Source organism: Poromitra crassiceps, assembly GCF_964638095.1.
Source record: "Poromitra crassiceps genome assembly, chromosome: 18".
NCBI classification, from domain to species: Eukaryota; Metazoa; Chordata; class Actinopteri; order Beryciformes; family Melamphaidae; genus Poromitra; species Poromitra crassiceps.
The window spans coordinates 32,260,316-32,281,021 of NC_139636.1; the positions used below are offsets into that span (position 1 = coordinate 32,260,316).

At 44.4% G+C, this 20,706-nt stretch overlaps 1 protein-coding gene across 1 annotated transcript in view; it reads left to right on the forward strand.

Annotated features, from left to right (window-relative positions):
* jph3b (junctophilin 3b) overlaps positions 1-17,280 on the forward strand; it is a gene marked incomplete at both ends in the record, with an annotated part of 92,697 nt that extends 75,417 nt beyond the window's left edge. Inside the window, 1 exon segment of the mRNA XM_083655013.1 lies at positions 17,200-17,280. Within this exon segment, the coding sequence (XP_083511139.1) occupies positions 17,200-17,280 (81 nt within the window).
* Positions 17,281-20,706: the final 3,426 nt, after the last annotated feature.

The following is a 20,706-nucleotide window of genomic DNA, read 5'->3' on the forward strand; positions in this document are numbered from 1 at the left end:
TACACAGATATCGTGATGTATCGTAGGTTAAATTTCTTCCAATATATCGATTATCGCAGAATCGCTGTATCGTGATAATATCGTTATCGAGGGCCAAGTATCGTGACCATATCGTATCGTGAGTTACTCCACGATTCCCACCCCTAGACAAAAACACTTGTGGATAGGCCCGAATCATTATTTACCCTGCTAAAGTGCAGAATATGTGCACAAAATAAAGTGCCTTTAGAAGCAGTATTTCATGGATAAATAGCATTATAAGACATCTTATACAAATGAAAAATAACAGAGAAAGGTCCCTGACAATGCTGGAGGCACGGGACAGAAGTCTAGAGCTATGGAGCTCTTCTACAGCTGGCAAGTTGCCACCAGTTGTCTTGCGAGCAATACTACATAGCAAGGCGCAATGCTCTGTTTAATCAAACGTCTGCTGGTCCATGTACATGGACCGTGATATTAATTCTTATTTTTGATAGTCTTAATTAATTATTTTTTTATTTTTTATTGATTCTTATCCATTGGTAACTTCATCTCTCATACCTCATATCAACATTTCATGCTCACTGAATTTTAACCCCTCAAATGCCAGTTTACTGTATTTACTGTACAATAAAATTTTCAGTAGAAAACACAAAATATTATTTTTTTCCCTTCCCATGAATGCCACCTGGTGGCGCTGTGGTGGGATTATCATAGCTATGGATTGATGACATTTTTGGCGGAGGAATTACTTTATCCCAGCTTCCATCTTTTGAGAATTGCAAATTTGCATTTTTTTAACTTTCATGGATCTTGATATTAGTACTTGTTTTTTATATTTATAAGTAAGTATTTTCTTATTTTTTATCGATCCATATCCGTTCCTGATTCCATTCCTCCCACCTCATATGCGTAGTTGAACATCCTGCTCAAAACACACGCTTGAGCGACACCATTTAGGCCATGAGTGAGGGAGCACAGAACTGGCCTCCATGGATGACGCTCTGACCGCCTCCGCCGCCCAAGGCGCTCCTTCGTGGGCATCGGATGTTACTGTGGCCCGCTGCGCCTCGCCGCTTTTGCCTGTCTCAACGCGGAAGTCATTGAAACCTCTTAGAACGGCAATGATCGCGACAAGATTACACATCTAGAGTCACTTTTTGACGCCGATTCCGAAAATGCTCGTCATGAGTCTCTACAACGAACGGGCGCGGAGATACGATGTAGTTTCAACTAAGGTAAGTTTTACAAAAAAAAACATGAAACTGCCCATTTTCGACTTCCAGCTAGTTTTCACAAGAAACACAAATGAGCTTCATCCTATGGAATCAAATAAGGGCCAAGCTTCAAATAATTAGTTTGCACCGGAAAATCCGCGTTCCCAGGTCATATGACCATTTTTCCATGATTGATAACTGCAGGGTACTTTTCATGTAAATCTCCATGTAATTGGTTGCTGTGCTGTGCTGTGTGATGTGCTGGGGAAATAGCGGGGGGGGGCAAACACAATAGAAACTACAAATTTGATGTCTTGAGTCGAACTGAGAGGTGTAAGATCAGAAAAATAATTATTTTTGGGGAAAGTGGCTGGGAGTCGATTTTTTTTTTTTGTTTTTTTGCAAAATTAACATTGAAGTCAATGGGAAAACTATGCAATGGAATTGAAGCCTTGTAACTCAACCAAATGTTCAATCAACCCGAAGGTTAGATATTAACACATTGAGTGCCACAGCGCTTCAGTAAAATTGTCTGGAGCCTGTGCCAGATTCACTTCCATTCAGTTGAAAACAGCTATAGAATTTTTTCTATTATGGCTATATTAACGGGGCTGGACTTTAATGAAACATTGAACACTCCTGCTTCTTCCAAAGAAGAAATTTTGTTTCTAGACAGTTCCATTATGAAATGACAGCCTCTCAAAAAAGTGCACTTTCAAGGGTTTTCTGTCGTTTTTTTTTACTTTCCAAGATATAGTCCCTTTTATGAATACCTTTTGCACTCTAATTTCGAGCACATTCACTGACTCTGGCTGGTGTTTTCTGATGTGGTGGCGTGTGGTGTGGTTTCTGTGCAGCCTGTGTGCCACACACCCCTCCCCCCCCCTCTCCCCCCTCTCTCCCCCCCTGAGCTGCGGGCTCCTCCCCACACGCACAGAGTTTGTTTTTTCGACTCCGTTTTTGCCCCGGACAGATCCCAGCGCCCATCAAGGAAATGATGCGCGCTGGCAAACGCGACTGAACGAAAAGGCTTGGCCGTTCGGCTTCGGATGCTGGCTTTCTAGGAAATCGTGTGGAGATAGATAGAAGCATAAGAGCTCAGTTGTGAGCGCGGATGCAGCCGAGCCCACTCTCCGCTGTAGACAGAGCAATATATACGGCTCTGGCAGAAAGCATGCATCGGTTTCCACGGCTTTCTCCGCTGTCTCCTGTACAAAGTAAAGGATCTGAGGTGGGTGGAGCAGCTCCTGTGACGATGTTTAAGGTGGCGCCGTGTGATCCCTTGAAGGGATTCATGCTCACTGGCTAGGTACGACCTTAAACAGCAGAATTATGGAATAATATGAATTATGATTTTAGGACGTCCACAGACGTCCTTGGCACTCCTCGTTACTTTTTTTTAGGACGTCCACAGACGTCCTTGGCACTCAATGTGTTAAGGTATCAGCAGGGTATAAGGGTTAAGGATTTTCACTCCTTGACAATAAGATTACCAAACCATACAGTAAAGGAACTAGTGAGAATGCTCTCATTAATACAACGATAAAAGTTAAGGAGGATCTGGCTGTTATGGCTAAATACCTTAAAGGTCCTATCGTAAGTCTGGCCGGAAAATAAATGTTCACAAAGTCTTTTCTATGACCAATGAGTGAATGTGCCGTTCCGTAACTTAAAAACATGAGCCCAGCCGCGTCTCTCTGCGTTCACCCAATGCAAAGATATTGCAGGATTTTCATGCTGGTCGCAGGTTACACTTTCCGGGCAAAATTGGCGTATGTGACGTTCTTGCGTGTTCACGAGCCTGCCTCTTGTCCTCATGGCTCCGGTGGAAATATACCAAGGAAGATGGTTAACAGGAAGGGGCTAACGTTACGTTCGTCGCTAGCTGCCAGCAAAAACACAGACTCCAGCAAAAAGTCCACACAAAAATAAATAAATATGTATCTAGTGAAGCCCGTCTGGCCATACCAGCAGCAATGTGACCGACATCGTCAGGGCTGTGTTTTCGGTTCATGGAGGGACCTTGCTGCTTGTAGCTGCTGTAATGTGGTTTTGACCAGATAATGTTAGCTGCTTGCTAATGGATTTAACACCTGGTCAGAAACTTCGCTAATAACATTAGGGGAGAGTGGGGTGAGTTGTGCCAGTTTTTACTTGGGGTGTCTTTAAAGTGAGGGCATGACAGTAATGCCTCCAACTAGAATATGTAAATATATTTCAGGATGTTGTGCACCACTGGGGACACTCCCTTTGGATAAACTGTTTTAAAAATATGGCTTTTCAAAAAAAAGTGGTCTCTTGGCACAACTTGCCCCCGGTGCGGGGTAAGTTGTGCCTTTGGAGAGAATACGTTGGGGTAAATTGTGCCATTGATTACTGAAGTAAAACAGAACATTTTCATCTCATATACTGTAATGCTATATATCAAAGCAAGACAAAATAAAGATAACATTAAAGTCCAGTGTACTATAACAGGGTTATACCATTTTAACAAACTTGTATCATATAGCTGGTTTGGAGCTAACATCATGCTAACAGTATAGCCTCATATTGTAGCTTACTAAAACACTAACACATGTGTGAAATGTTTTCAAGTTTGTCTATAATTGTTCAGACACAACAATCAATAAACCTTGATCATAAAAAATTTACTTTGAGACGCAAAACACCGTTTTTTTTTTACTTAAATGTGCGTGCCTCTTGTCAGTCTTGTGCCATCTGCCTCCCTTCTTTGCAGAGTGAGTAAAATGGATGCCTCTTCAGAAATGTGTGGTCAGATGACCAAGTTCTTCTATGGTTTTCTAGATACAAGGGGTGGCACAACTTCCCCCCTGGCACAACTCACCCCACTCTCCCCTACCGTCTTGTGTGAAGTAATGCAACAGTCGCAAATATGCTTAACGTTACTACCGTCATGTTTATGGTCATGGAACATTGTTTGACTGACTGCAGTTAGCTGCGGTGGTGAGACTGCCAAATATTATAACGTTAGCTTGATGCTATACACGGCTAACTAATAGATTTACATTTATAGAGATTACCACCCAGCCCCACTAATAAACATACCGTCTTGTGTTGATAATGAATGCAACAGTCGTAAATATAATGTTTATGGAACATTGTTTGACTGTTCAGTTTGGTAAATTCCATGTATTAGACGGTGCCAGGGGAGAAGGCTCTGACTGCAGTTAGCTGCAGTGAGACTGCACACTATTATAAATTTAGCTGTGGCTAACTGATTTACATTTATAGAAATTACCACCCAGCTCCACTAATAACGTTACCGTCTTGTGTAGATAATGAATGTAACAGTCGTAAATATGCCTAACGTTACTGTTGTGCTTATGAAACATTGTTTGACTGTTCCGTTTGGTCAATTCCAGGCATTACACGGTACCGTACAATACAGGGGAAGCAGGGTAGTTCGTAAGGGGTCATCCCTATGTTCCCCGGGTCCTATGTTCCCCGAGTCCTATGTTCCCCGCTTTTCCCAAATAGGGTCCTATGTTCCCCGCTATGTTCCCTGGGAGAGGTTAGGTTTTGGGTTAGGGTCTGGGGGAGGTTAGGTTTAGGCGTGGGGGGTGGGAGAGGTTAGGTTTTGGGTTAGGGTCTGGGGGAGGTTAGGTTTAGGGTTAGTGAAAAACGGGGAATAGCCTATAGAACCCGGGGAACATAGAACCCGGGGAACATAGACATGATCCCGTTCGTAACGTGAATATCCTTATCCATTTCCCCGCAGCCAATGTAAGCCAAAACACGGCCAAACATGCCACAACAACGTGCGATAATTCATCCAGAATCCTTCCTGGGCATCTTGAGGCTGATCTGACCGATAGATTGTCCAGGTTGCCGTTTTCAAGTGACTTTTATGAGTTAACGTTACAAAGCAACCACCAGTCTGCTGTCGCCAGGCAGCTGCTTGTGCGCGTGCGAGTATGGTGCCCGCGCGTCAGCTCGTTCACATGCTGCCTGCAGTTACGCTAACGGCCACCGGTGTCAGTAATAGTTAGAACTTACGGATAGGACCTTTAAGTCTTCTTAAAAAGAAGAGACGTTGCTGGGACTTTTTAACCATTGTTAGGCCGGTGCCTGCACTGGCCTATATGACCATGTGTGTCCCAATCCCTGCATACACGACTCCTGGCACACTTTCATCAAGATGGGCTTTTACTTTGAAATTGGTTTTATTTGACGAATGTCCGGTTTCGGACTTCCTGTCTGCCCTGATCTGATCTTGTTCAGCTTGACAGAGTCGCTCACGGCCGCAGAGGGTCCGCGCAGAAAAATAGAAATCCAGGTGCGTTCATTAAAAGAGGAGGACGTCTAGCGCGTCCTTACATAGAGAATTAATTGCAGAAAGACGCTGGAAGCTCCAAAAACGCAAAATTAAAAAACTAAACATCCATTCACATACAGCATCACATAGACCAAGATTTTGCAGTTTATGGATCAGAAGTGAGGGAACGATCGTATTAAAAGCAGAACTATAGTCTATGAAAAGCATTCTGACATAAAATGTACTTTTATCTAAGTGCTCATAGACAGAGTTCAGAGCTATAGAAACTGCATCCTCGACTGATCTGTTTTTCCTATAAGCAAACTGCCAAGGATCAAGAGAAGGAGGAATTTGACATTTGATATAGTCTAGCACTAAACGCTCCAGACATTTCATTAACACTGAGGTTAATGCAATAGGTCTGTAATCATTGTGACATGTAACAGGTGATTTCTTAGGTACTGGGACTACAATAGATTCCTTCAAGCTTCTAGGAACAAGACGACGCTGCAGTGACATATTAAAAAGGTCTGTAAGCACAGGGGCAAGCTGCCCAGAACAGGATCTGGCGACCCGGGGGGAATGCCATCCGGTCCAGCGGCCTTCCTCACCTTGGTTCTGGACAGAACCCTTGGAACCTCGTGCTCTGACACAGACAGCCCAGACAGAACCTCGTGCTCTGACACAGACAGCCCAGACAGAACCTCGTGATCTGACACAGACAGCCCAGACAGAACCTCGTGCTCTGACACAGACAGCCCAGACAGAACCTTGTGCTCTGACACAGACAGCCCAGACAGAAGCTTGTGCTCTGACACAGACAGCCCAGACAGAACCTCGTGCTCTGACACAGACAGCCCAGACAGAACCTCGTGCTCTGACACAGACAGCCCAGACAGATTGAGGGCATCAAAACAGGTGACTCAGTGTTCATGGCATCAAACCTAGAATAAAGAGAGAGGTCATCACAGTGGTCAGGCTGCTGGGCTTATATGAGGTGACATTGTTCAAACCCTGCCACATATGTCATTCTCGCTCAAATTTCCCTTGATCATTTCTCCGTAAGAGCATTTTGGCAGCTTTTATTGACCGATCTTAGATCTAACGCTAACCCTAACCGTAACCCTAACCCGATCTTAGATCTAACCCTAACCCTTAGATCTTAGATCTAACCCTAACCCGATCTTATATCTAACCCTAACCCTTAGATCTTAGATCTAACCCTAACCCGATCTTAGATCTAACCCTAACCCTAACCCGATCTTAGATCTAACCCTAACCCTAACCCGATCTTAGATCTAACCCTAACCCGATCTTAGATCTTAGATCTAACCCTAACCTTAACACGCTCCAGCGAAAATCTGGCCATCTTATATCTTGTGGCGTCCCCAGATTTAAAAGCAAGTGCACGTTCAGTTAATTCGACTTTCAGGTCAGTGTTGAGCCATGTTAGGGTTGTTAGAGTTGTGTTGAGCCATGGTTTCTGCTCGCAGTATTGCTTAACCATCTTACGGGGAATGCAAGAGTCCACGCAGAAGTTAATATATCCAGTGACACATTCACAGTATTGATCGAGGTCGTCAGATTTAAAAACACTCCAATGGGTGGAGTCAAGACACCCCTGTACAGCAGCTGTGTTTCAACATCGCTTGACCAGCATTGGATGGAGCGCACGACCGGTTTAATGAATCTATTCTTCTGTTTGTAAGTGGGCAGGAGAAACATGGATAGATGATCAGATTTGCCATCAGCCGGTCTTGGCAAGGACCGATATGCAGCTTTAGAGACACTGCATATCGACAGCTTTAGAGACACTAAAAAGTAAAAAAGCAAACAAACTGAAAAAAATAAAATAAAAAAAGAAACAAAAATCGCAATAAATCGTAATATCGAATCGCAATAATCGTAGAATCGCAATACTTAAGAATCGCAATATAAATCGAATCGGCACCCAAGAATCGTGATAGTATCGAATCGGGAGATAAGTGAATCGCCACAGCCCTACTAGGCATCTTGCGCACTACGCGAGCTCGCCTGCCTTGCAGCTCGCCGAGCTGGCCCTGCAGCTCGCATAAGCAGGTTGCGGCCTCGCCTTGGTTGCTCTTGATGGCCTACTTCAAGGATGCTGGATCACCTGTCCTGGAGCTGGCAACATACAGCTGTCCATGGCTGAAGACTGAAGCCAGACTCCCACTTCTTTCAGTGTCTGCCCCTGTGACTTGATTCTGCTCTTATGACATCACTGATGATGTCACAACTGCTTTTATGACATCACTGATGACATCACAACCTCTTATGACATGACTGATATCACAATGCCTCTGACATCACTGATGATGTCACAATTTATGACATCTCTGATGACATCATCACTGAGACGTGTGTGTGTGTGTGTGTGAGTGAGTGGATTTATGACATCACTGATGATGTCATCAGTGGGACAGACAAACAGACAGAGCCCTAGCTCCCTTAGATAGATAGATGTGCAAATTTTTTATGTATTTCCAGACACTTTTAGAGACACTGAGGGAATAAATTCATTACCGTAACACTTTTTTAATTGGAAATATGAAACAACAACCTTTTTTTTCCAATGGCAAGCACTTCAATATGCTCAAGGGTATCACCCAAAATGTGTATGATTAACAAATACGAAGTTGTAGCTAACATTACGAGAAATGCCATGTTGTATTACGACTACATACTTCATACTACATGAGAAAGAAAATCTGTTCTTAGAGACTCGACAACCATTTCTGTGGATTCCTTGCCCCCAACACTTGAAAGAAGAGCCGATGCACACCCTCACAGTCTTAAGGATAGGTGCGTCGGAGGATAGGGTCCATAAGTAGAAGATAAAGAATTCCCGCACACCATCCAGTAATTGGCAAACTTTAATTAAACAACGTTTCGGTCGATCAGACCTTCATCAGGTAAAATAGAGTACAGGCAAAAAGAGGCAGGTATTTATAGTCACACCTCGCAGGATGCGCCCAATCAGAGACCGTGATTCCTTGCCCCCAAAAATGTGGAAATAGACACCAAATTTGTAATTCTAGGTCTAGTTGGAGTCAAGATATGGCCACAATTTTAATAATGGCAGCCATTTTAAAAAAAACGTCATTTTAACATACTTCCACTAATGGGATTTTCTGGGATTTTTACTACAGTGTTTCGGGCATCAATATAAACATAAAAATGTGACAATAAATTCTGTTGCAATTAGTTTAAGGTCAAACCTTATTTTCCCTAGACTATAACTGAACCTCACCTCGATAAACAGAATTTCTGGGGTGGCGACTCTGGAGTACACACAGTGCTCTGGAGTTGTTTGAAACACAGTCACTGAAGAACTAAATCTATAAATGAAAATAAATAAACTGACAGTCCTTCAAGTCAGTTTTGGTGGAGCAGGAAGTCCTTCATCACTTGTGGTAGGGAGTGGACTTGGTTCAGGCGATGTGTGCCCAGCGCTTGGCGGATCTGGATCCGACACACGTGGGCCAGACTGCGAGGACATCTCTTGGCCTCCAGAAAGACCCTAAGAGCCTCAGGATCCGCCCATTTCTCCAGCTGTGCCCGCTCTGTGTTCACCAGGGCCGGGTCAGCACCGTGGTCCAGCAGCAGCTGGACAAAGGCCGTGTTGCGCCTGTTACACAGCACCTCCTTCAGCAGGCGAGAAGCCACCTCACGGGTCAGAACGGCAGCGGACTGGAGCAGCAGGCGGAAGCAGTCCAGGTGGTTGAGTCCAGCACTGTAGTAGAGAGGGGTCAGGGTGCATGAGCCGTGTATGTTTCTGTTAGGGTCAGCCCCGGCTTCCAGGAGGATCCAGACACAGTCCACGTGACCGTGGTGCAGAGCATAGTGTAGAGGTGTCCAGTTATAAACTTTAGCTAGGTCTACCTGTGCTCCCTGTGTGATCAGGTAGTCCACCAAGGCAGCATGACCCCTCCAGGCTGCGAGCTGCAGAGGGGTCCAACACCCATAAAGACACTGCTCATTGATCAGCCTTCTGAAGTGGTCTTCCTGCAGCAGGCTCCTCAGTGTGTCCAGGTCTCCTGCCGTGACGGCATCATAGAGCTGCCAGTCAACATGCCCTGCTTGAACAGCCATTCCTTCAGATGTGTCACTGTACCACACTGACTTGTATGCTGCTTATATAGCCTCAGCCAGGAAGGATTTATGACATCACTGATGACATCACAATAGACCCTTCTCACGGGGGCCATTTTGTGTCGAGAAGCCAGGGTAAACGCAGGTGCAAGCAAAACACTAATGAGGGTTTCCAACTTCCATGATTGGGATTTGGAAACCCTCATTAGTGTTTTGCTTGCACCTGTGTTTACCCTGGCTTCTCGACACAAAATGGCCCCCGTGAGAAGGGTCTATTGCTCAAGTGACATCACTGATGACATCACAATTGCTCAAGTGACATGAGTGATGGCGTCCCAATCTGATGTATGACATCACTGATGATGATATAAATCTCATCATCATCATCAGTATATAAATGGGAGCTGGGGCTCTGTCTGTTTGTTTCTCTGTTTGTTTGTTTCTCTGTCCCACTGTGATTATCCCACTGTGATGTCATAAATCCCACTGTGATGTATGTGTATTAAGCTATATAAGCAGCTTTATAATAATAATCAAGTAAGAAAGGCTGATTTACTTGCACATGTTCACGCATGGTGGTGGCATGCTGGTTGGAAAGACCACCCACGAACCACATGACGCAGGTCCAAGCCCCTCGTGTCAGCAAGCATCTTGCTCTCTGCTATTATACTGTAGGTGGGAGGGTGTCAGAGTAGGAGTCCTGGAGCAACACACGGAATCCCTACCAGCCGCTCTATATCTGATCCTGACCTCTGACCTCTCTGTGCAGGGGGCAGGAACATAGACTGTATAACAATATGGACGTAGCCACCGTGATGTCAGCCATTGCTTTCTGGACTCCAAGCCTCGAGTTTTGCATTGTGACCACCTTGGTTTTCTTGAATCCAGGAGTGACTTGGATGAGAAGAGCCGCAGCACCGGCTGCTATTGGTCCGTGATCGGCGAGCTGTGCGATCACTGGACAGGCGAGCTGTGCGATCACGCCCCAAAACATAGTTAGTTTTATCATCTATTTGACTCTAAATGGGACCATAATTCACAAAATGAACATCATGCTGGATTGAAGAAGGCTTTAAATAGCGATTGAGAACAAAAACACACGAGGAAAGTGTTTATGCGGTAATAAATCAAGTGAGAATTAATCAGTTTCCCATTGACTTCTATACAATTGGAATTATTTTTTTGCAGCCATAGACTTAAACGAGTGAGTTATATACAAATTCACCACCTGTACAGTTGTTATGAGCAGTGAAATTAAATTAGCTATGCACCTTATTTCTAGCTGCCATGATGCCTGATGGGTGCTTCTTCCGCTTCCGGTGTAATTTTTACACTGTTTTAACTTGACAAAAAAAACGTCTATGAGGATTTTACAGCAGAGCCATTCTGCTCTACAGCCGTGTCGTTCGGGTGCTGGGATAACGTAATGCATTGTGGGTAGTCGGCTACTGTGGCTAAAGCTAGCGGCTAGCGTAATAGTTACTTTACATGGCAGTAAAACGCCACTGAATGACCAAATTGATTTAACTTTTAACCATTTCGAGTAACACTGTTTCCATACGGACCCCCAGCGTTGGTTAGTTGTTTATAACGTGACTATATTTATTACTTTTATAACGTACTCCAGTTTCCGGTTGATAATTCGGGTCTGCAGCCGAGTATAACACAGGAAATGGCAAGCTGCAACAATAAGTCACGTTAAACCGGACCTTGTACCCACAATTATTTTTTACAGTGGGGCATTCAAAAATAAGGTGGATAGAGATCTAAAGCTGGCTGTAAACATGTTTATTTCTGCTGTAAAGTTGAGCATTTTAAAGTTATAATCCGGAAGATTTCGGTTTTCTTGTCCCTGACACCACCAGTGGCCATCAGCAGTAATTGCAGGTGACATCCAAACAGGGTTGCATTATGTGACGTGAAGGTTTTTTTCTTCTCTCCTTTAATGCATTCAAGTTGGCCAGTGGGGGGCGGTAATGCAACACTTGGATGCCAACCGCCACACAACTCCATTATTATGGAACGTGGGCAGCTAGGCGCTGTGTGTGTGTGTGTGTGTGTGTGTGTGTGTGTGTGTGTGTGTGTGTGTGTGTGTGTGTGTGTGTGTGTGTGTGTGTGTGTGTGTGTGTGTGTGTGTGTGTGTGTGTGTGTGTGTGTGTGTGTGTGTGTGTGTGTGTGTGTGTGTGAGATTCGAGCTGTCAAAAGGGACCAAAAGGCTCACTCCTGGCCAATCCTGGTGCTTGACTACTGCGTAGGCGGGCGCAGGGTGTGTTCTGCCCAAATCTCCATTGGGTTCATAATAATGAACTTGCTCCGACTCCGCCTACCCTCTCTGGCAGGTGCTGGGTGATGGGAAACACATCAAGAACTGTGCGCCGCTTGTGATATCTTTTTGTTTTTTTGTATTTGTTTGGGGGCGGGGAAAGTGTCACCACAAACACAAGTTCATAAATGTTACAATACAGAGAGAGATGCAGGGCTTCCATCAATGAGCCACACACACACACACACACACACACACACACACACACACACACACACACACACACACACACACACACACACACACACAAGGAGGCATTGTGACATCACTGATGCAATAACATTTAGTGAGCAACACACACACACACACGCACGCACAAACATGCCAATAGTAGGCGAGGCCGAGTTACGGGCGACGCCCTTTAGGATATTTACGGTAGTGACCCACTCTACTCTGCCTCTGATTGGTTGCCTTCCATAGACAGAGAAAGCCCATGCTGTGTATCTTTGTATTCACCTTTTTCACCACGCCCACTTTTTCTCTCTTCCGCGTTAGACGCAATTGTATTTGTTCTTCCGGTTCATCGCTAGTTGGCGGCCAATTTCAAAACAAAAACGTCACAATAATGAATGAAGTTTGGCAACATTCAGAATTAACACATTGAGTGCCAGCCATTTTTTCATCCTGTAGGTAAGTTGTGCCAGGTTTTTTTTTGAGGATTCTGGCTCATTTTACAAGAGCCGAGGATTATTTTCTGTTAAGAATTCATGAACACAAATCATCTAAAAATAACTAATAGAATGTGTGCTTTCTCTGTCTAAAAGAGTTAGTTTGCAGAGTTAGTAGTTATGTAGATATTAGCCGTTGAGTACAGCATGGTTTCAGAGATTTTCAGAGAGTTTGGAGATAAATGGATTTTTAGAACCACCTCACGTGCCTGTGATTATGGGTGCCCTTGTCTCCCACTCTTGCCCTTGTCTCTCTCTCTCTCTCTCTCTCTCTCTCCTCTCTCTCTCTCTCTCTCTCGAGAGAGAGAGAGGAGAGAGAGAGAGGGAGAGAGCGAGAGGGAGAGGGAGAGTTGCTTCAACTCCTCCCTCCGTGGGCGTTCTTCTTGGCTGCAGCGGCCGTCACAAGCTTGTCACCAGTCTGACAGTGCTTTGCTGCTGTCCTGTGCCTGTGGCTGCGCGGCCGCTGTTTGAGGAAGTCGGGACGGACTCGCTCGCTTCTTGAGTTTTGGTTGAGAGAAGCTTTTGCGATTCTGGTCATATTTATGCTGCGTGTTTCAAAGTGTGATCCACCTGTAATCTATTATGTAAATTTGCAATCCCGCATCGCCAGCAATCAGCGCGAAAACGAAAGCGTTTTCCCACATCCATTTTCATGAGAATGGCTGGGGTGAGAATGGCGTGACAAGTTAAAAAAATGCTTGCCTTCCTCTAGTCAGGAGAGCACTGTCGCCACTTAGTGGTCGGTAAAATAGATTATACACATTCTCTTGCTCCAATAGTGATCTCGAAGATGTAAAAGTTGTTGATTGATGTCCCACCGTCAAAAAAAAAAATGTTTATGTAAGACGAGATATCTCGGCTCTGGCACTCAAGCGTTGGATTATGTAAGACGAGATATCTCGGCTATGGCACTTAACGTGTTAAGCTACACTGCGGCCAACTTCAGTTACATGTTCATAGCGTTACTGCTGCGAGGAGCCGATGGCTGTAACCCGGTCGGCATTTAACGTTAGTAACAAAAGCACGTCGACAGTGTTTTCTCACTGCCAGTGAGTTGACAGATACGCTTGACAGATACCTAACCCTAACCCTAGCCAGCGCTCTCAGTCCTCGCTGCTCCTTAAATATTTACAAATAGGCGTTATTCTGATAAACTGGTCACATATTTGGAATGTTACGTTCTCATCCGAAAAAATAAACTTTACTTTTTTTTCCTTCTTCTTCTTGAAAACAGCTTTTTGGCAAGTCTAAAAATGATTACGGTAGGCGTCATCTACTTCCGGGTCTAAAACGGAAAGACGATTACAAAATGACGTCATGCAGAAGCGTCCTTATGGGCAAATAATCAGTGTTGGGCAAGTTACTGAAAATTGGTAATCAGTTACAGTTACTAGTTACTTCTCTGAAAACGTAATTTAATTACTTTAAAGTTACCAGTTACTTCAAAGTAATTAGTTACTAGGAAAAGTAACTTTTGCGTTACTTTTAAAAGTCTGCTTTGATTGTCTTATTAATGCACACATTATGTTAGTGTTGCTGTGCCACCGTGAGGCATTGAACATTCGCTTATTGGGGAGGCTTATAGCCTATCAAGGTCATTAGCCTCTGGGGCTCTGGCTGCAGCTCTCTCCCCGGACTAGGTCTGAGGATCAGAAACTGGGTAATCCTCTGAAGTTGTCCGTTATTTTCATGTCCTAAAGTAACTAGTAACTAGCCCAGTTACTATTTTAGTAACTGTAACTGAGTTACTGAATTTGAAAAAGTAATTAGTTAGATTACTAGTTACTGAAAAAGTAGTTAAGTTACAGTAACTAGTTACTTAGTAAAGTACTAGAACTGGTAACTAGTTACTTAGTAACTAGTTACTCCCAAACACTGCAAATAATACGGTGAATAATGCTTTCATTCCAATGTCCTAATTTTGGATGGAATAAAATTACAGATCCGTTGGAGATTAAAATGTTGACGTGCGAGTCACTAATCTTGGTGTGGCACACTGATTGACAAGCTAATTTGAAAATTCACACTTCACACTTCACTTCACATTCACACTTCACACACAAATTCACACTTCACATAAAAAAGGTTGCCGACCCCTGGACTAGAGGAAGAGGTTGATCTACTTCATATACCTGAATAGAACCTCAACCACACTATGGCAGAGGCAAACTGTTTTGGTCTACTGTTTTGGAGAGCAGTGACGTAGACATTGCATGGAATTACTTTCAAAAGAACTTTCTTCAGGCCATAAATAAAATTGCTCCAACAAAAGAGGTAAGGATCAAACAGAGGACTCAACCTGGGATAAATAATGAAATTCTAGACAATATTCATCTAAGAAATAATGTAATAAAATAATATAGGAAGAACAGTGTCCCAGATCTCTAAATTAAATACAAAGCCCTCAGAAATTAAAGGAACACTCCGCCCATTTTCAACCAGCTTTGTATCATTAGAACATCAGTAGTATATCAGAAAACTGTAAACTGTTTTGAAGTCTGTCATTTAATTTGACAGTTATTGAGTGTTAAAGTGTGGACCAGTGACATCACTGGTCCACACTAACTCAAATGAATAACTCATTAACTCAAATCAACTCTCAATAACTGTCAAACTATTCATCATTCATCTAGTTCGACAGTTTTTGAGAGTTGATTTGAGTTAATGAGTTATTAATTTGAGTTAGTGTGGACCAGTGTTGTCACTGGTCCACACTTTAACACTCATTGACTGCGTTTACATGGACTTGAGTATCCCGGTTACTGTCAGGGTTTTGGAGTATCCCGTTTTTGTGTTTGTGCATGTAAACATCGTATCCCGGTTTCAGAAAGCTGGATAAGCCCTTATCCCGGTTTTGAGAAAGCCGGTTATGCTAGGTGGAGTACTCCGAAAGAACCCGGGATACTGCTGCATGTATACACCTTATCCTGCTTTCTGACCGCAGCAGACTACCTGCACAGGCGCGGCTTCAGTTCAGTTCATCTCCAAAAGGCAGCAGACTTGCAGGCATTTTTTTCCTCTCCATTTCATGACCAAACAACGCGAAACACATCGTGAACACCCTCCAACGCGAGGGGAATCTGTGAGTGAGAGACGAGTGCCTGGTGCAGCAGGGCACTGGTGACAGACAGCCTGAGAGAAGCGAGGAGGAGAGGGCTCCATGCTGCTGACTCGCCGAGCTGCCCGAGCGGTGTGAAGTCAACAGCGCTACCGTACACAACACAGCTCGCGCAAAATGACCCGTTTCACTATCAGAATTTGGTCCAGTAACATTAAAGTATAGAAGTGCCGCACGATTACTTCCTCATCAGACCGCCGTCAGACTCCAGGCATTTTCCTCTCTACCCTCGCTGCTGTAGGTCCCGCACAGAATCGTTTTACCTGGAAATACTCGCGCAAAATGTCAGTGCAATTCGACTTAAAAGTCTAACTTCTGGAGCGATGAGGAAATGGAGTTTTGCCGAGTTTTGTCTTTCGGTGATGAAAGAATTAAATGCTTGGCAGCTGAGATAGGAGAAAGCATCGAAATGCTGCCCTATTCAAGTATGTAGTATACAGACTACAGGACGAAGGTGTTGTGACTCAAATGAAAGCAAAAGCCGCACGCGGCGCGCAAACGGGGACACTCCACCATGAAGACGGAATCCAAGGGAAACGCACGTCTTGGCCCAAAAAAGGTGAATGACGCCACGTCACACGCACCCAATATAAGCAAATAATAATAATAATATTGACCCCGGTTTGTATTGTAACGATCACAGGCGCCTGCGCAAATAGCATGCAGTGATCAGTAACCGTAGTAAACTAGTACTGATCATGTATACAGGGATATGAGTAACCTGCTTTCTCTCTCTTCCATGTAAACGCCATATCCCGAATATGATCAAAACCAGGATAAGCCTCATAACCGGGATACTCAAGTCCATGTAAACGCACTCAATAACTGTCAAATTAAATGACAGACTTCAAAACCGTTTACAGTTTTCTGATATACTACTGATGTTCTAATGATACAAAGCTGGTTGAAAATGGGCGGAGTGTTCCTTTAAGTACAAAGATTAGTAGAGGAGGCCAAAGAAGACTACATGTACTTTAAGTCAAAGATAGAGGAGCATAAAAATGACTCAAAAAATCTATGGGCAACCCTTAAATGATTAGGAACCAAGGAAAAGCCTAAAAGTAAACAAAGTAGCAGGTTTAAATATCAATGGGTCTATTAACTTTTATTTCAATAATATTTCACAACCATAGCAAACAACCTGGTACAGAAACTCCCCGCCAACACTAAGGACTTTGACGAGCCCCTAGTGAAAAAGTTCTATCGAGCCAAAGGTGGATGGACGGGTGGATGAATTTGAATGATATTGCGTGCGCGTGCGTGCGTGCGTGCGTGCGTGGGTAATGTACAGGTGTGTGAATGCATGCCTGTGTGTAAGCTTTTGGTGTGTACATGTGTGTTTATATTATTACTCTCTCTCTTTCATCCTGCTTGTATTTTACTTCACCCTCTCTAACCCCCCCCCCCCCCCTCTCTCTCTCTCTCTCTCTCTCTCTCTCTCTCTCCCTCTCTCTCTCTGTCTCTCTCTCTGTCTCTCTCTCTCTCTCTCTCTGTCTCCTACACAGGCCTACAGCTCCATCCTCGTCATCATGGTGATCCTGCTAAACATCGGAGTGGCTATTTTGTTTATCCACTTTTTTATTTAAAGACAGCACTGCTTTTCCCAGTCAGCCTATCTATGCTACAGCAACTATAACGTTCATGAGTATTACGGTCAATCTGCTACCCCCTTCGTGCTCCTGGCAAGAGGACTGCGCCAAAACTAGGACCAAGGAGGGCTGACGGCACAGTCTGCCCAGCAGCCACACGTGGGGCCTCCAACTGGGCTAGCAAGCAGACCAACCGTCCATCGTACCAAGGATGTTTCAAAAGGTCTAGTCACACAAAGAAGTGGACGAAAGAGGGGGTAAAGCAGTCCAGATGACTGGACTGCAGGGGGCTAATTGGGCTTTAAGTGAGCTTGAAATAGCTCAAACCTCCACTGAAGTGGGCTAAACCAGTCCACACTGGGGCTGAACTGGTCTGCTAACCAGGCCAAGAGCGATGCAGCTGGCGCTACAGCGAGATGTCTGTTTCCACTGTCTGCAGACGGGACTGACCAGACAGACTTTTTCATCTTCAAATCATAGGTTTTCGACAAATTTGTAACTTCTAAGTTATTTATTGCTGTAACTTATTCATTTTTCTCTCATGAACAATACACAATGGTGGATATATTCTTTCTTTTGTAACCCTCCTCCCACCCCTCCACCCCCTCCGCCTGCCCGCCCGGGTGTTGTTACTGGTGGCTCTGTGTGTGTGTGTGTGTGTGTGTGTGTGTGTGTGTGTGTGTGTGTGTGTGTGTGTGTGTGTGTGTGTGTGTGTGTGTGTGTGTGTGTGTGTGTGTGTGTGTGTGTGTGTGTGTGTGTGTGTGTGTGTGTGTGTGTGTGCGTGCGTGCGTGCGTGCGTGCGTGCGTGCGTGCGTGCGCGCGCGCGTCCCGCGTGCTGGGTCTGTGGCCATCAGTAACGGTGTTGCCAGATCCCACGAGAGAAACAAGCAACCAGCTTTTCGAAGAGCTGGTTGCTTGTTTCCCTCGTGGGATCTGGCAAAAATATTGGTGATAAGTAACAACTTGCAGGAGTTGTTTCCTCTGTCCGGCGGCATTGCTGAAGCTACAGATCGGTACCCGAACTTCACAGCTGTGGGCTCGTCTCTGGTGCAACCCCCCCCCCCCCCTCCTCTCTTCCCCATGACAACAGTACATTTTGTAACGTGCCTGCACCCCCCTCCCCCCTCCCCCCCCACAAGAGGCAGAACAATACGTTTGGATCTCCATTGGGGTCCCAGACGGAAAAAGTTTAAGAAACTCTGCTGTATGCCTTCAGCCTGGTGACCACCCTGCACCACCCCGTTAGTCCGCAGCATGCTACAGCATGCCCAGCTCTCTCTATAGTTTGACTCTTTCTTTCTTTCTTTCTTTCTTTCTTTCTTTCTTTCTTTCTTTCTGTTTCTGGGAGTTACTCTGTTTTGTTTTTGAGTTATGTGGAGAAAATAATGAAAGTGTTTAAAAGAAAATTACTCTTGGCTCTTGTGTTTTTTTAAATCCATCTCCTTCTTCTGTGTCTCCATCTTGCCTTTTCCTCTCTTTCTGTGTGTGTGTGCGTGTGTGTGTGTGTGTGTGTGTGTGTGTGTGTGGGGGGGGGGGGGGGGGGTACAGAGCATCCCTGATGTAGAGAGGGAGTGGTACAAGCCAGGTTGGGAGGAAGGAGTATGGTTACTATAGCAACCTTTACTGAACTTTCCTCCGTCACTGTAGGGGCGTGGTCAGCACGGATGGGGCGGGGCTTATCTCTAGAGACCCAGCTTCTCAATGAGAGGGAGGATGGAGAGAGGGATGCCGGAGGAGAGTGAGAACAAAACAACAAAAACAGAGGGAAGGGGAATGAAGTGTTACAATAGAAATAGCAAATATTCCATTCAAGATACAGGCTTCAATTAGCCTAGTCATTTCCATAGTTTCCCCCCTCTCATGCCAGAATGCATGGTCCCCCTGTGATGGATATAACACCACATCCCAAAGTCCATCTTAAACATCCTGCTCCGATGGCGCCATCTACTGGTCTTACACTTGAACTACAGCGCAGCAGCACTGAGGGACTGCTGTAAACAGTGGAGGTTTCAGGTGACAGTTCAATACAAATACTGTAGACGTCATCTCTGAGGGACAATTTTGGAAAAAATGATATATAGCGTTTTCACTGAATTGTGTTGGCTAGGGAACCGTTTGAAACCTAGCTTGTTATTTCCTGTCGGCTATAGTAGCTAATAGCAAACACTGCAACAAGAAGTAAGCTAGGGGCAATTTAGAATGTCAAGTTTAGAATGTTTGTCAATGTTGTCAAGTTAAAACCGTCTATAGCCTACTTTCAATAGGAAACTGTTTGATTTCCAGATTTCGAGAAAGGCTTTAGCAGCATAAACCAGGGTTAGAGAATGAGACTATTACGACAAATAAATATAAAGCATCAGTGTGTAGTGTAAGGTGCGCTTTAAAGCTCCAGTAACTTCTGAGATATATGAGCGCGAGTCTCGGCGTAGCAACCCCTGAGTCAACTGCACCCTTGGCTAAAATGGCCTCAAGCTACATAGCTACATGTTATCAGTCACAATAAAACTGTACCGACCACCTGCACGAGGTTGTTATCCGAAATTAGGGGAGCAAGAGTATTCCCAAATATTGCGTAGTTTCCAATACAGAGCCCTTATTCACATGCCAGACCCAAAGCTTAAGCGCAAAACAGCCTTCTTCAGCTGTCATTTCGGGTTTCAACTGCTCCAGAGCGCCGGATGTAGGCTATCGGTTGGGAGCTCACTGGTTGGGAGGGTGTACTGCTCGGTATTGGAAACTATAGGCAATATTTGGGAATACTCTTGTTCCATTATTTTGGATAACAACCTTGTGCACAGGCCCGGTTTAATGCACAGGCTTACCGGGGCTAAGCCCCGGGGCCCGCGGTCTAGGTTTTTTTTATTTTTTTACAGTGCACCTGAACGCAACATGCAAAATACCTGCTGAATAAGTGTCCATTTAAAATGTTCATGTCATTCTGGCCAATACTCTACTTCTGTTATAACATTTCAGTCTGGAAGATATAATCTTTATGACTAAAAGGCTAAAAGTAATCTCATGTGTGAGAAATTACTATTGTACATTGAGGAAGTTTGAAGTAAAAATGTAAATAATTAACTTGTTTGGTTTTGGATTGGTTTAGCTTCAAGGGTGCATTTTTGTTCTTGTGTGACACTTAACACAGGCTTTGAGAATCCCGGGCCACTTACTGATATATGCTTAAATAATTATGCTTAAATTCACCCACCCAGTGAGAAAAGGATCAAATATTGGTGGTTAAGACTGAATAATGACATCACATATTTAATATGGGCTATTTAAGTTTTAATTTACATGCAAAAATTTACTTGGAAAATGAATAGCCTTGGGGCCCATGGTACTATTAATCCGGCCCTGCTTGTGACAGACCAGAGCAATCTAGTAAGAGAGTGGCGTCAGCGGAGGTCCAAAATGTGTGACTCA